Source organism: Panthera uncia (genome assembly GCF_023721935.1).
Source record: "Panthera uncia isolate 11264 chromosome A3 unlocalized genomic scaffold, Puncia_PCG_1.0 HiC_scaffold_11, whole genome shotgun sequence".
NCBI classification, from domain to species: Eukaryota; Metazoa; Chordata; class Mammalia; order Carnivora; family Felidae; genus Panthera; species Panthera uncia.
This window is the reverse complement of record NW_026057578.1, coordinates 23,309,639-23,325,679: the sequence shown is the minus strand read 5'-3', so window position 1 is coordinate 23,325,679 and position 16,041 is coordinate 23,309,639. Positions and strand designations below refer to the sequence as shown.

At 46.1% G+C, this 16,041-nt stretch overlaps 1 protein-coding gene across 4 annotated transcripts in view; it reads right to left on the bottom strand.

The window, feature by feature from the left end:
- Positions 1-16,041, bottom strand: part of LOC125936675 (ubiquinol-cytochrome-c reductase complex assembly factor 1) — a 104,589-nt gene that overhangs the window by 2,752 nt on the left and 85,796 nt on the right. For 2 of the 4 annotated variants that reach the window (XM_049650912.1, XM_049650911.1), the window contains 3 exons: positions 11,664-11,741; positions 5,057-5,170; positions 2,074-2,124 (listed from right to left, as the gene is read on the bottom strand). In XM_049650912.1, the coding sequence (XP_049506869.1) occupies positions 2,074-2,124; positions 5,057-5,170; positions 11,664-11,741 (243 nt within the window). Of the gene's footprint in view, positions 1-622; positions 2,125-5,056; positions 5,171-11,663; positions 11,742-16,041 lie in introns of those variants that run through there. The other 2 variants (XM_049650914.1, XM_049650913.1) reach the window with 1 other exon arrangement.

Sequence of the window (16,041 nt, the reverse complement as noted above, 5' to 3'; positions counted from 1 at the left end):
AACATACAGGGTGGTCTCTTCAGGTAACCCCAAATGGTCCAGTTTCCTTGGAGAAGAAATGAGTTAGAGACTCAGAAACAAGCACAGGTCAAATTAAGAAGAGCCTTGCAGCCTCAAGGAGCCTCGATTTTATCTTGAAGGGGAGGGGGTCGTGTACTCGGTGAAAGATGCCGGCAGGCAGGAAGTGAGGGCTTTGGGACATCCCCAACATGACAGATCCAATTTGGCTCTTTAAAACGCAGCTCCGTATTACAAGTTGCAGTGTTTGATGATTACTCATCTTATGGAGACAGGACTTGGCTCTGCAGGCAGGACCATCTGCTGCTGGAGACATCATAAACGGCCTGTATGAACATAGGCCAACTGGGATGCTGAGAAAGGGAGTCAAGTTCTGGACCAGGGTTGGACTAAGAGACCTCTAAAGTTTCTTCTAAATCTGCAATTCCGTGATTCTCATGCAAGCCCAGTAGCTGAACTGGTGCTGTGGGCTGGGATCTGCGGCTGGGGAGCTGCCCTGGGCAGCAAATGGGTTAAGGCTCAAGTAACTTTTATATATGAATTAATGTGTGGAGTTGGGAGCCAAAATCTGTTCCATTAATTTTTCCATCCATTCCAGGAGCAGTTAGGTACACACAGTAAAGTTTATTTTGGTGCATGGTATACTTCACTCCATTAAAAATAAATTAATCAGCAAATTCCTGCCTGGCTCAGCTCTGGTTTATGTAAATAGTGCCCAGCTGTAATGAGTTACAAGGTGTTATTATCTCACACACACAGAGGAGGCTTCACTCTAGAACTCCGCTTGCAACAAAAGCATCTTAAATAAACTCAGAGAAGGCGGTCTGATTTGTAATGTTTTCACAGAAGTGGGATATACCTCACCCATATAGAATTTCTTTATATGACTCATTTTATAGCAAGTTAAATGAAGGAAGTTTGATGGGGGAAGGAGGGGCAATATGGTTCCCCGCCCCCTTCCTTCAATGCAAAGAAAATCCCCCAAGAGATGACCCATACTCAGGGAGGAGGCAACTGACCCTCAAGAGCACAGACCAAGGTGGCTCTGTAGCACACGCTCTAGAAATTAGGAAGGAGCTAGAAAGCTGGGCATGGGGTTGGGCCCTGGGATAAGCCAGAAAAAAATATTCTCTTTGCCCCAGTATCTCACATAAAGGAGTCAAGAGAGGAAAAGACAGCATGTCCCTCACCCCATTCAATAGGGAAGTGACAAAAAGGCCTATGTTCTTGGGTCTTCTTTCCAAACAACTCAGGATGTGACAAGCCCCTTGGCCATCAGAAGCCTCCTGGGTCCCAGAGGATGGAGCCTGGCAGGCTATGCCTTGGCCACAACAGTGACATCTCCATGAACTGGAGGCAAGAACAGCAGCAGAGATCCTCTTGACCCTCTCCCCATCCTGTCTCTGAGCTGGGTGATGCTCCTCAGCTTATGGCAAATGCCATCTCAGATAAGTTTCTAAAAAACCCTGGAATAAAGAGTCATTGCAGAGATATGTCTCTGTGTCTTTTAATGGCCAACTCAACCCCATGGCTCAAAACCAGAGGACAGAGTGTGGTTACCCGTCTTGACTCAGCAGCATTCCAAACTGCTCCTTTGCCATGGTGGGCCCTTGGTGGAAGTGTACCGTTTCTAACTTACCACCATCCCTCTGCAGCCTTTGGGAAAAGCTGTCAATCACATAGTTACTGGAAGGGATCAGGGGAGTGTGTGCTGGGGAGCTCTTGCTCAGGGCTTCTCTTGGGGGAGAGGATATCTCAGAAGAACTAAGGGTTCTCCCAGCACTGTACCCCACCAGATCAGGCCCCTGGGCATATTAAAAGGAAAATCAACACAAATGGGGCCAGGTATTTGACAGATGCTGTTCAAAGGTCAGTTCAGGCCACTTTCTGCAGGGTTCTGGGCCAAACAAGCACCTCTCTCCTGGCAGTTCTTCAAAGCCAGCTGGCCAGCTGTTCAGAGGGACCAGTCCATCAAAGACCCTCGTCGTTATAAGTTGGGGAATGGGGCTTCAGGACACTCTGAGGATTCTTCTCCACTAGAGGGCGCCAGCTCACCTCCCCTGTCAGAAGCAGATCCTCCCCATTCATGGAGTCCAGGTACTGCATCTGCAACAGGGACGGCAAGAAACAGAGGGCAGGGACAAGGGCAGGACAGACATGAGACGGCAGAAGGAATCAGTCTTCCAATGGAGAGGACGAGGAGGGAGTTTGTGGGGGGTTCTGACCATACCAGCTCCCAGTCAGCAGGTCTCTGATCTTCCAGATTATTTCCTTAGAGAGGGTTGGGAGAAACTAATCACTGGGGAAGCTCACTGGGAAGGCTTTAGAAAATTCCCCATCATACCTCTAATAACCAAAACAGACACACAAGCCCTGACTTTCTGGACTGCAAGAACTTTTCAGGGAGGATGTATTGGGGGAGACATGTCCTTGGGATGTGTGCATGTGTGTGTAAGTTTATCTGTCCATTCAGGGTAGTGATGTTACTCAAAGTGAGCCAATTCCCTTCTCTGAGGTTTAAGTCTCCTTGTGTGAAAACGGAATAGTAACATGTACCCCCACAGGACTCATGAAAAGATTAAATGCTTGTAACTGCTAGTCGCTGGAACTTTTTCTGGGGCCTTGACCACACGATTAGTGGGCCGCCATGCTTGCCAGTGGGCCCAGCTTCACCCACCATGACGACTGGCAGAGTTTCTCTGAGAGAAATGTGGAGAAGGGACACCTGTGATGGACAATGGGCGCAGCTTCAGGGAAGGTGAGGTTGGGCAGTTCCACAAGAAGCAAGTGATCTAATGAGAGGCCAAGTCTCAGGAGGTAAAAGTGGTCTCTGGGAGAATTCCCTTCACTGCTGCTAGTAAGGAGAACAGAGGAATGAGAAATGCTTTCAAGGGGACAGGCAAAATTTACAGTGGGAGCTGGATCACATCAGGAGTGAGCATTGTATTCAGAAAGCTGAGGCTCCACTGTGGGGTGAGAAGGCATTTGGGAGAAAAGGAGAAGGGATGGAAGTCCAGAGGCCTCATCTTAGGCTTTGGATCATCCTCCTCTTCCAAGAATTCCTCCATTCCTGTTGTTTCACAATCAGGCTGCTGACCCTGAAACCTAACCTCAGTCTCTCACATATACCTCAGGTCTAGATTTCTATACATCATGCTGTCTTCCGGTGCAAGGAGAGCAACTGACCCATTATCTCCCCTAAAATACTCTCCTCTTTCCAACAACTCCATTTCTATGCCTAATGCAGCCACTCTGCCCATCTTCAGCATTGAAAATCTCAACATAACCTCTGACTGGGTCTTGGGCTACCCACCAGACGAACCAGGATCATGGCACAGGACTAATCTGTTCAGGGCCCCTCCTGGTCTTTCCCGAGCTGCTAACTTATACTGAGTCTTGCCTGTCTTTGGCCTTTCACAGCCTTTGTTTCTACCCTGTATCACATCACAGGCTGATTTATTCCAGGGTTAGCTTGTGCCTGACTGGCTTCCTCACCAAACCATAAGTTGGCTCGCGGGTAGGTCTGGGTCCTGTGAATCTCTGCTTTCTCAGGAGAGTGCCTGGCACAGCAGGTACTCAGAAGTTTTACTGATACCACCGGGTCCCATGAAAGCTCCCTGCTTCCCTAAGTGCCCTATCACTGTTTTTCTATTGCCTGCCTCTCACTAGACAATATAGGATTTTTTCTAGAGGCACTGGTGTGGTAACTCCTTTTAGGGCCCTCAGAGAGGTCCCAGCTGTGCCCTTGTTGTGGCCTCTGCCACAAGCCCACCATGGCAGATGGAAAAGCTGGGCTGGTCTCTCAAAAAACACAGCATTTGCTTTGCCAGTTGCTACTTCTGTCTGACAGTGAGTCCAGTCAACAGTGAGTCTCAAGAGTTCTGTGTGGGTGGAGCCCTCTGGCCACAGTGCCTTCTTCCAGCTCTAGCAGATTTGAAGAATGGTCAAACAGAAGTCCTGGCTTCTGGGGTTCTCTACCCTCTGGGTCTGAAAAGCCCCACTGTGTGGTTTTTCCAGCCATCAACAAGCTGTTCCTGCTGGCTTCTACCCAAGAGCCAGGGCCTGGCCTTCCCATCCCTGGCTGTTGAAGGCTTAAAGGCTATGGACACAGGTGAATAAGAGAATAACTGTGGGGTGAGGCCCCTTCAGCTCCAGAGGCCAAGCCCATGAAGCAGAGATGTGACTCATGGGACAGCCTGAGCTGATGAGCTGTCTGGAGCAGCCAAGGCTTCTAGTGGCTACATGAATCACCAGCTTGGGGTTCTAGGCCAGCTGTGCAGGCTGACTCACTGGGAGACCCTGGAAAAGCCTCTATGTTCCTCTTCCTTGCCATTCAGCTCACTCGTCTATAAAGTATGGATTTCCCATCAATACAGGATCAAGGAGCAGAGAGATCAAGAGGTGAAGTAGCCATGGTTTCAAGAAAAACTATGTAGTGAAGCAGTCCTCACTCTGGAGTTTTCTCTTAGAAGCTCTGGTGTTAGGGAGCCCTGGGGGACCAGGGGGATGGTAAATGAAGTAGGAGGACGCTGTTTGATTGTGGATAGCATTCAGTGGGCAGAGGCTTGAGGGTTTTTTATGGAATTCTGCCTGGAGCCCAGTCCTGCTAGAAATCAGGAACAGGAAACATGAACCTTGGAGCTTCAATGTGAGCACAGAGAGGGCTACCGTGGGCAACTGCACTGTACCCCATTCCCATATCCTACAGGACTATGCACACCCAGGGTCTCCCACTGCACTGGGCATACAACAGACAATCAAATGTGTAGTGAATGAACGCCTAAAAGTGTTTGAAAGCAGGAGATTACTCAGCGCCTCTTCTTCTTCTATCCCATACCCCACCCCCTGCCTAGCTCATGGCTGGATACAGAGAGGCTGTTCTCTATCAGTGCTTGGTGTGGACATGATGTGGTCAGAATTCCCTCAGACTGGCCTCTGGGAACTCAACCTCTCATGATCCTCTGAAAGTCCAGCATCTACAGACCTCAGGAAGGACCTGCTTTCCATGAGCCTCTGGAAGAGGTGTAGGGCTGCTCACCTGTTTCCTCACATACTCCACCAATAATTCAAGCTGTCGAGGATCTTCACATTTCTGGTTGAAGAAGCTTCTCCAGAGCGCAGCAGCTAGCCCATGGTCATCTGAAAGGATTCCCTGGAACACAGAAGACAACTGGTCTCCTGGGGACCATGGCAGAGCCACAATACAAAAGCTGGGACTATTGTAAACATAATGGCAAGCACCGCATTGGCTTGGAAGGACCTTACAGATACCACAAAAAGGCCTTGTAGACCTTATATACACCACAAGAACGAACGGGGCGGCTACACAATAGAACTGGAAGAGGTCTTCAGAGAGCATCTGATCCAACCCTTTCATTTCATACAGAGGAAGGACACGGAATCCAGAGGGGCCAAGTGCCTGGCTAAGATTGATGCAGAGATGGGGTTCATGTCTGGTCGCCTTCCCAGGCTACAGTTCCCTCTACTCTCCTGTACTGTACTCGACCCAGCGATACCTGTGAAGCTAAGAAGAGAAACAGTGGCACATTGCTCCCACCACCGTCCACAAGGAACAGGCACAGAGTATTCTGAGGGGGTATTTCCCCCCAGAAACAGAGATGGGAATACACTGCACCTTCTCTCCTAGTGCATGGACACATATGCAAGGCAGCCGGCTCTCCGGGGAAGGAAACCAGGCACCATGACCTCACTGTCACCCATCTCTGGGTTGGCCATGGCTTGTCCTGCCTCTCCTCAAGTACAGGAACAGGCTCACTGTCATGGGCCACAGAGGGCATGCTCAGACACTGTGTGCATGTGTGCCTAACATTGTCCTTCCCAGCAGAGACAGGGGCTCCGTTGGGAAGTCCAAATATCAGAGACTAATCGGCACTTGGGCCATGGACTAGGGCCATTTACTAGTTTGGATCTCTAAGGGAAGGAGAGGGGAGGTTCCTGCTTCCTGGGGTGAGGGTGACTGAAGGGAAAGGCCCCAAGAAGTTGCTCTGTCCAGGTGCCAAGGTAATGTGGAACCAGACAAAGCACTGGCTGAGATTTACAAGTCATAAGGCTGGATCAAGTCCTGGCTCTGCTACTACGAAGCTCAGAGATGGTGGGCAATTCAATACACCTGAGTCTCAACTTGCTCCTCTATTATAAACAGAGATGAAAATGCTTTCCCTACATCTTTGCATTATGAAAGTGAGATCATGTAAAGGTACTCTGTTAAGTGTAGTACAGTCAGATACAAAGACCAGGAGCTTGCTTTGGCAGGCAGCTGTGGATATAGTTGAAACAACAGTGAGATCTAGGGATCAGGCCACCTAGGTTCAAACAGCAGCTCTGTCACTTGATAGTTGTGTGGCCCTTTGAAAGCCAGCCCTTCCTAAGTCTCAGCTTCTCATGAGCTGAACAAACACAGTAAGACCAAGCCCACAGCATTGTTGTGAGAATTTGGAGATAATGGCCATGAAAGGCTCTGTAAATGGCAAATCACTGCACAAAGACCCCAGATCGTGTATTCAATGTGATGTTGTGGACTGGTCTCTGGGACATGGCAGTATATGAGGTCTGACTTCAGGCCTGCTGCCAGGAAGGGCCAAGTCTAGGATGGGGTGCTGACAGTTTGGTGGAAAAACATTCTGCCTGTTCCAAATGCTCCCTGCTAAACACCCCTACAATTCCACAGCTAAAGAGACTGTGCTGGCACAATGGCTGAGTCAGGAGAACCAGCTTCTTCTGGCAGATGGGGACAGGGCCCAAGGACAAGCTCAGGCACATCACCATTCTCCAAGTTATTTGCTAACCCAACAGCCTGCCTGTGTCCACAGTGCCCTGGGCACATGCCAGAGTGCTGCTGGAAGCGACCTACATGTGCTACATGGGAAGGAACAGGCGTGAGAACAGGTGTCGTGAGGACTTAAGAGTATGAGCACAGAGCACAGGACAGTGAAAGCCCTGGGAGCCATGGCCTGCTGCAAACAGGCACCCTTGGCAATGAGTGAGATGGTTGGGAAGGGGCAAGTCCATAATCAGTCAGAAAGAAAAGGATGACTCAGGACTCAGATTAACAGTGATAACAACCTGACTATTCCACTCTGTCAGAGTACCTTCACATACCTGGCTCCTAATGCCTATGTACATTGAGAGGAACAGATTCTATTATCCCCATTTGAAAGATAAGTACACAGAGGCTTAGAGGTTATCTAGCTAAATGGTGGTAGACTTAGGACCAGAACACACTTGTGAAGTCAAGGGATGGTGCCTGACTAACTCTGGTTAGGACGCAGTACCTGCACAGAGTGGGAGTGCGATAAAATTGGCTGAATAAATCAATAAACCCAACTTTAGCCTTCTTTCCGCCAAACCAGCGTAAGTCAGAGAGAAAGCAGGAAAGGAAAAAGGGTACTTGGCAGCCAGATATTAGTTTGCAGAGTAAACTTCCCACAATCTACTAGGGGCCTACTTATTTTGCCTCGCAACACAAAAAAGCAGCATCCTTCAGAGATTAAGAGACCTAGGCCTAGAGTAATTGAGAGGAAGCCTGTGGCTCGAAGGCCCTGGTTATGATTAAGGGTTTGGAATGGCAGTCTCACTCAGAGAAGACTGACTTGTGACACCACTATGTGCTTAGCATGATGCTGAGAACACAGAATCACAGCAAAATGGTCTCAGCCTGCAGGCAGCTTGCAATCTAGTTGAAGGGACAAAGCTAGTGCACATTAAACAGAAGCACAGGATCAAATCCTGGAGAATGAACAACTGCCAATCTGTATAGGGTGACTCCAATGTATACTCTGTATGTGGTTGGCTCCTCATTATTCAGTCTTAGCTTCTAGGACACTCTATTTGAAATTAGATATTTATTTGCTTGTTTACTTGTTTACTACCTGTCTCCCCATTAGAAGGTAAGCTCCAGTGGGAAAGAACCAGACCATGTTTGTTTTATTCACCAATACATTCCCAGTGCATCCCACATGGTAGGCATTTAATATATACCTGTTAATGGATGGATGGATAGATGATATTGAAATTCAGAGTAAACAAATACAGATCTAGAGAGGTCAGGGAAAGCTTTGTGGAGAAGGAGGCCTTAGAGAATAGAGAATATTTGGAGAGCTACAGGATATTCTAAGCAAGAGAGAATATATTAATTCACTGAACATTTACAGAAAGAGTATCTACAAGGCCTGATTCAGGCCTTGAATCAGGTCCTCAGGCCCAAAGCTGACAGACTTGGCTACTGCCCTCCATACCTAGTTGTCCAGGAGAGTCTCAGTCAGGCACAGACAGTCACAGCATGTCTGTGGGGCAGTGGGGCAAATGGCCTCACTTTGGAAAGGTTACACACTAGGAAACAATGGGAGATACCAGTGGATAGGTCACACTGGGGACCACTGACAGAAGGCTTGGAAATTCCATGGAGGAATTTGAACTTAACGGAGTAGCAAACAGGAAAGTTCCAAAAGTGGCCATTGTCAGGGCACAACCCAAGCAACATTCTAGGAAAAGGTTGCTGTAGAACAGCACTGTCCAATGGAACTTTCTGTAATGATGGAAATGTTCTGTCCAGTAGAGCAGCCACCAGCCACATAAAGTTATTGAGCACCTGAAATGTAGCCAGTGGGACTGAATTTTCAATTTTATTTAAGGAATTTAAATCAAAATAGCTGCATGTGACTAGTCTTAGGACAGCTCTCGAACCCATGACTCGCAGTGTGGTCTGCAGATGGCTGCACCATGTCACCTGCGGCTTGTCTGCCACGCAGAATCTCAGGTCTCACTCCAGACTTGCTGAGTCAGAATCTGTGTTTTACCTAGGTGATTTGTATGCACATTAAAATTACCTGGGCAACTTTCACAACAGATGCCCACCTAGAGCAGTTAAATTAGAACTTTTGGGAGATAGGGCCCAAACAATGGTATTTCTAAAAAGTGTCCCAGGTAATGAGTATATTTCCCAAACTTTCCCACTCTAAACAGTCACCTGGGGTGCTTGCTAAAATACCAGGCCTCACTCCTATTGAACTGGAACCTTCAGGGAGGTGCTCAAGAATTTGATTTGAAGAGCTCCCCAGGTGACTCTTGTGATCAGGCATGTCTATAAGATGGCTCTGCCAGGATGGACTGGGATAGGACGGACAGAAAAGAGACACAATTCAGAACACCTTTATTAATATTGGTGAAAGGAATCAACTGAGCCATATGCAATAAAGAACTCAAAAAAATGCTAACTAATAGTTATATTTCTTCAATTCTAAGTCTCATTCTTCTATACACTGTAAGCTTTCTGAAGTCAGAATGCAACTAATTTAACAATTAACGTGTAGGGGTGCCTGGATGGCTCAGTCACTTAAGCGTCTTATTTTAGCTCAGGTCATGATCTCATAATTTGTGGGTTTGAGCCCTGTGTTGGGCTCTGTGCTGACAGCTCGGAGCCTGGAACTTGCTTCGGATTCTGTGTCTCCCTCTCTTTCTGCACCTCTCCCACTCACACGCCATCTTTCTCTCTCAAAAAATAAATAAACATTAAAAAAAACAAAAACAAAAACAATGTGTAGATCTAAGCAGTTTTTCTCAACTCCCATCCCACTCCTGCAAGGCTCATGTTCAATCAATGTTATGTGTGGTAGGCTATGGTTCAATGTGTGGTATGCAATCTAAATTGCTCTCTGATAACTGAAGATATCTGGCAGACTGAGAATCAAGATCCTAACCAAATCCCTTAATTTTTTTGTAAGCTTATCTCCTGGCTTTAATTATTATCTTCAGGCTGATGACACTTCCCCCAGCCTGAACTCCAGTTTCCTATTTTCATCCTTTATGCATTTTCTCCCTTCCTCATTCTTCCCCTACCACACGCCAAGTATCATGCTACTAGGCAGTAGAAATGCAAACACAGTAGAGACTGCCACTACCCAGAAGGAGTCCCCACCCAGCCAGGATGACAGTTAACACTAATGTAGCAAGTGGAGTCCAGGGAAGGCGGAAGGAACTGAGCCTAGGACGGTTCCAGGCCTGTTTCCCAGAAGGGGTGATGCTTGCATTCAATCTGGAGGTCACCACAAAATGAGCATAAAAGCACATGTTTTGTTAAATAGATGAGGTATGATGAATACTGGCAGTGCACGTATAGGTGTTCATTACACCATTCTTTCATCTTTTCGATGTATTTGAAATTTCTGTAGTAACAGCTAGGGGCAAAAGATGAGACACATGCTCTAACATGGATGAAGCTTGACAACATTACACTAAGTGAAGTAAGCCAGGAGCAAAAGAATAAAACCTGTATGATTCCACTAACATGAGGTACTCAAGAGTATTCAAATTCATGAAGACAGAAAGTAGGTGGTGGTGGTTACTAGGGCCTGGGAGGAGGCTGAGGGAAGAGTAAGGGTTTTAAGGGGGACAGAGCTTCAGTTTGGGAAGATGGAAAAGTTCTGGAAACACATGGTGGTGACTGTTGCTCAACAATGTGAATGTACTTAAGGCCACTGACATGTGCACTTAAAAATGGTAAATTTGAAGGGCATCTGGGTGGCTCAGTCAGTTAAGCATCCGACTTCGGCTCAGGTCATGATCTCATAGGTTGTGGGTTCAAGCGCCACATCAGGCTCTGTGCTGACAGTTCAGAGCCTAGAGCCTGCTTCGGATTCTGTGTCTCCTTCTCCCTCTCTCTCAAAAATAAATAAACATTAAAAATTTTTTTTAAATGGTAAATTGGATGAGACAGATCTAAATGTTCTGACATGGATGGATGTCAAAGATACATTGTTCACTGAAAAAGGCAAGGTACAGGATAGTGTATGCAGTGTAACTTCCATTTGTGTAAAGAAAATAAATATCTAAGTGCTTGTGCATGCAAAGGTAACGTCTGGCAGGACACCCAGTAAACTGTTAACAAAGTTTTCCTCTGGGGCAGGGAATTGGGCAGGAGAGAAAGGGGCCTTCTATTTTCTACTTCAACCACTTATGTACAGTGTTACGAGTTTCTGATGAGTATATATTGCTTTTATTTCATTTTTAAAATTATTTAAATGTATTATTTACTTTTGAGAGACAGAAAGAACGTGAGTGGGAGTGAAAGAGGGAGTGAAAGAGAGGTAGACATAGAATCCAAAGCAGGTTCCAGGCTCTAAGCTGTCAGCACAGAGCCCAATGCAGGGCTCGAACTCATTAGCCGTGAGATCATGGCCCGAGCCAAAGTCGGTCGTTTTACCGACTGAGCCACCCAGGCACCCCTACAGATTGCTTTTACAATTAAAGTTAAAAGACTGTGTGATTTGTCTGGCAGACCATGCTGTTTACATGTGTATGTCTTCCTGTCTCTGGTGGCACCTGGGGCCAAGAGAATGACTGATTTGCCTTTGTCGCTACATCCAGCACCTGACAAGGACTCAAGAAATGCTTCTAGTTGAATGATTTGACCATATTCTATAGTGCTTTCTTTCCCAAGCACTAGGCAAACTTCTGGGCAGAGTCATTCCTGTTGCCAAGTCAATGAAGATGAGGAAATAAATACCAAGCCATAATAGTGGGTAGTGAGTGATGATGTCTCCTTGAAGGTTTCCTCAGAGTTTCTCATCAAAAAAGTCTTTTGTTGGGGGAAGCCCATGTTCTGCTTAAGGCTTGGCAAATGACCTTACCTCATCATATCCCAAGATGGCTGCATAGAAATTGTTTGTCATAAGGATCATATTCTTCTTCAGGATATAAGAATTAACCTACAGAAACAAAATGACAAAAACAAAACTATGAAAAAAGGGGAAAGAAACAAAAAATATGATTTTTGCCTCTTAACTATCATAGACTCTTAGTAGAACCAAGAGAGAAGGCCCCTAACAGAGCGAACTGCTAGTCCACCCTCATTTCCCTGATCTGTCTGGATTCTCCCCCTCCCCCATTTGACAGTTTCTTTTAGATTTTGATCCTAAATTACACAAATCAGTAAGTCACTTTAGTGAACTGAGCCACAGGTATGTGTCAGGCTTTTTGCTAGACCCTATGAACACAAAGTGTAAGAAATGTTTCTCAGCTGAAGAAGCAAACCGTCTAGTATGGGAAAACAGGTATGTAAAAAAAATTAAACTGCAGTATGTTACCTCAAATTCTATTCCAGAAGTGGTGAGCAATAGAGGAATTTTAGTATAAACGATCTCTGCTCTGGGAGCAGGGAAAGAGTTCTCCCGGAGGTAAGACTTACGTGGGCCACGAAGGAGAGAGGATATTCTAGACAGAGGGAACATGGTGTCCTAAGGTGCAGAGGCAGGGAAGAAAATATTTGGGAAGTGCCAGGGAAGGCAAATGGGAAGAAACTGGAAAGGTATGGTGGAACCAGGTTAGGAAATGTCGAAGGGCTACTGAAAGGAGCCTGTGGTGGTGAAAGACAGAAGGAAGTTGTCAGAGGTGCAAAGAGGAGGGAGAGAGGCAGGACCAGGAGACAGGAGGAGAAAGGAGAGCCCCTGAGGCTATGCAGAGGAGAAGAGAACAAAGTGGGCTGAAGCAGTAAGGCTGTTAATCTTGAGAGACTGCTTTCAAATACAATTGCAGTGAGACCACTGACACCATGGAGGAACTCCTCTCAGAGCACGGCCAGGTGGGCCCTCACCAAATGTCTTCAGTAGGGTCAAAACTCTGACCTCCAGACCTCTAGGAATATGCTTGAGCAGGGTCTCTGTTTCATTCCTCGCTGGGGCAGAGGAGAAAGCCTGGTGTAATGTGCAATAAGCACTGAGTATTTAAACTGACAGGTTTTAGAAACAGCCAAAAGTTATATGGAACTTTACATGGAGAGTAAGATTTGTGGTTAACAATCCTGACCATTTACTGAGCAGCTGGTATGCGCCACGTGCTTTATGGACATCATCTCCTCTAAGTGACACTGGAACTCAGGTGGTAGATGTGCTATAGTCACATGTTTATGGACAAAGAAAACTGGGCCTAAAGCAGGTAAAGTGACTGGCCCAAGGTGCCACAGCAAATTAATGATAAAGCTGAGATGAGTATCCAGTCAGTTTGAATCCAAAGTCCATGTGCTTATATTTCATCAGGTTCCTGCCTTCAGGAAGATGATTTTATTTTGGATCAAAAATCAAAGACTGATTGATTTAATCCTGTGGTTCATAACTGGTCTCTGAAGAAGAGCAGAAGGAAGTAGTGAAAGGACCTGGATTTAGTCAGAAAACCTGGGTTGAAGTTCTAATTCCGCTATATTCACAGGATGCGATGATCTTGGGCAAATCCAATAACCTTTCTGAGTCTATTTCCTTGCCTTTCGAATGCCCTGCACACATCACTGGTTTAAATAGCAAGTGAATTAGCACGTATTCATTCATTAATTCAACAATGTATGCCGAAAGCCTCAGTAAGCTGTAAAGTGCTCTGCCAATGCAATGAATTATGAGTAATACCTTCTGGTTTGTTTACGAAAACTAAAACCAGTTCCATAGTCAGGGATAATTTTCAAAAGGAAGAGAGAATGGTGACACTCAAGACTGGAAACTGTGAGACTGGATGCAGCTGGTAGTACAATCCATGATCCTTCCCTCCTACATTCAACCCAAGCCAAATCAGACCTCCAGCCTTCATGTTCCCAGAGGTCTGTCCACACTCTTCCTCTGGATGCACAATATGGTTTAGAGTTGCTTATGTACCTGTTTCTCCCACTAGTCTGTGAGCTACTCAAGGGTCATAACAAACTCTGTCTGATTAACCTTGGCACCCTTGACACCTAGTCCAGGGCCTGGCCCAGAGCAGGGTTTAAGACTGGCAGGTGGAGGACTGCATCCTTACAAGGGTCTGAGCGCCAAGCATAGCATGTTTTGTCCAATGACACCCTTTTGTTTCCCCTTTTTTGCTGCTTGAGTACCCTGCATGTTTCTGAAATTTCAAAAATATATACTGCCTAACTTCTTACACCATCTTCCAGAATGGGCTGAGGCGAAAGGAAGAGTCCAGAAACAAGCCAGAGCTAGAGTTCGTTCCTTCTGAAATATGAGGATGGGACTACAACCCACACCTGCTGATCCCATTTTGGAGCTCTCCCTACTCCCATACAAGTTATTCTCCTAATCGTGCAAGAAAAATCAGAGCCACCGACAGACGTCAGAGATGTCAAACACAAAGGCATCTCTCTGAGGCAAACATTCACTGAACCTGCTCAGCAGAACTGGTTTATGTGTTGCATCTAACTAGTGAGCTGTAGAGCTGGAAGGCCCTTCAGAGATCACCTAGCTCGATTCCTCTGAGGAAATAGTGAACTGGCACCCAAAAAGGGGTAGGCACTTGTCTGAGGTCACACATAAAGTTAATGTCAGAGACAGGATGAGAACCTGATTTCTAGATGAATGCTTTACCTATTTCACCATCTGTAGGGCATTTCCAGAGATCACCAACACATTAATCTGCAAACCTCAGTTTTCAGCAAGGTCCAGTTACATACATACATACATACTTTCTCCTCTTGGGATGCACCTGCATTCTGGCTGGCTATGACCCAGGAAGAATGGACAGCGAGACAAGAATTCCCTATTAGCAAGGCTCCAGCCACCTCCAGTCCCATATTCTAACTCCAGTGACCTGTATGTATGGGACCTCCAGTCCCATATTCTAACTCCAGTTGCCTCTCCCTCTCCCCTCTAACTGAGATGGCAGGCAGCCACAGCTAGGAATGGCTTTCAGATATCATCACCCAGGCTGGATTAGATCATGAAAAGGGCCCTTCCTGGAAGAGGGTGGAAGCTCGATCAGTGCAGACACATGATCTGCAGGCAACAGGTGAGGGTGAGTGAGAACAGCTTCCTGAACTACTGCACTCATCCCAAAGGGGCCTTTCTAGCCAGTCCAGCAGCTACAGGCAGGGAGCTGGATATTCCCTCCGGTGAACCTCTGTTGGGATTTTATTTCCTCACTGAAGCTTTTGTTTGTTGGTGTGCAGGTTCTGTGTCCCCACTGCCAGATGATTCTGTAGGGAGCGCCCTGCCCATGAATACACAGATGGGACAAACCAAATGAGAAACTCCTCCCAGATAGCATTGGGCTGTTCTCCTAGTAAACTCTTATCCTTTTCATAATGCTTTGCTTTTCATAAAAAACCCATACATACAGTACCACCACAAGGAAAAGGTTCCTTTTATATCAGTTACTCATATTTTCCCATTTATTTAAGCTATTAAAATTCATGCAGATATTTTATAAGCCATCAGGATTTGGTGACTGGTATTACTGAATGTTTAATAATAAACTAAACAGAAGAAATCAGAGGGTTAAATGATGACTGCAATTCCTGTAATGACTTAATTAAATTTTTATTGAGTACATAAACTATGATGTCATTTCTAGCCAACCATGGGTCTGCTTTCCCAGCATGTCACAGGGTGGGAGCACTCAATAGGAGGCGAGGCTAAATGAGCAGTAAGTCTCAGCTGAAATGGGGAGGGGAGCAAGGCTCATGTAACACACTCAATAAATTATCCGTTCATTTTTAAACAAAGTCCATGAGTTATAATATATTTGCCATGCACTTTTTATGACATAATAAAAATGTTACCTTAAGGATTACTTAACACATACTACAAATGTTATAGCAGAGGCAGGCACAAGGGGCAAAGAAAACAAACACGAGCAGGCCAGGGACGGGTCCTGGAGTTTACGTCCCAGGGGGAACAGCATAGTATATTAAAAAGGGAATGCCAAAAAGGGGGTGGGGAGATGCAAGAGTTCAGGGTTACTAATCAGCAGATTAATGAATGAGACAACCAACAGGGAACACAAGCAAAACAATAATGAATCTTGCAAGGCACATGTTTAATTAATATCGTATTTGCAAGGAGGAGTATTAGCTTTAAAGACACGCCAGTTCATTTGAGGCCAATTCGCTGCCCTCTTTCCCCTTTTTGCTGTTGCTGCTCTTAAAGACATTTATGTGACTGCTTAACAGAGGAACCAGATTATGTGGATGGAGGGAATGACGGAGGATCAGGTTTAAACTCCTCCATGAGCTCTACAAGGTTCTTTGTGATCTGG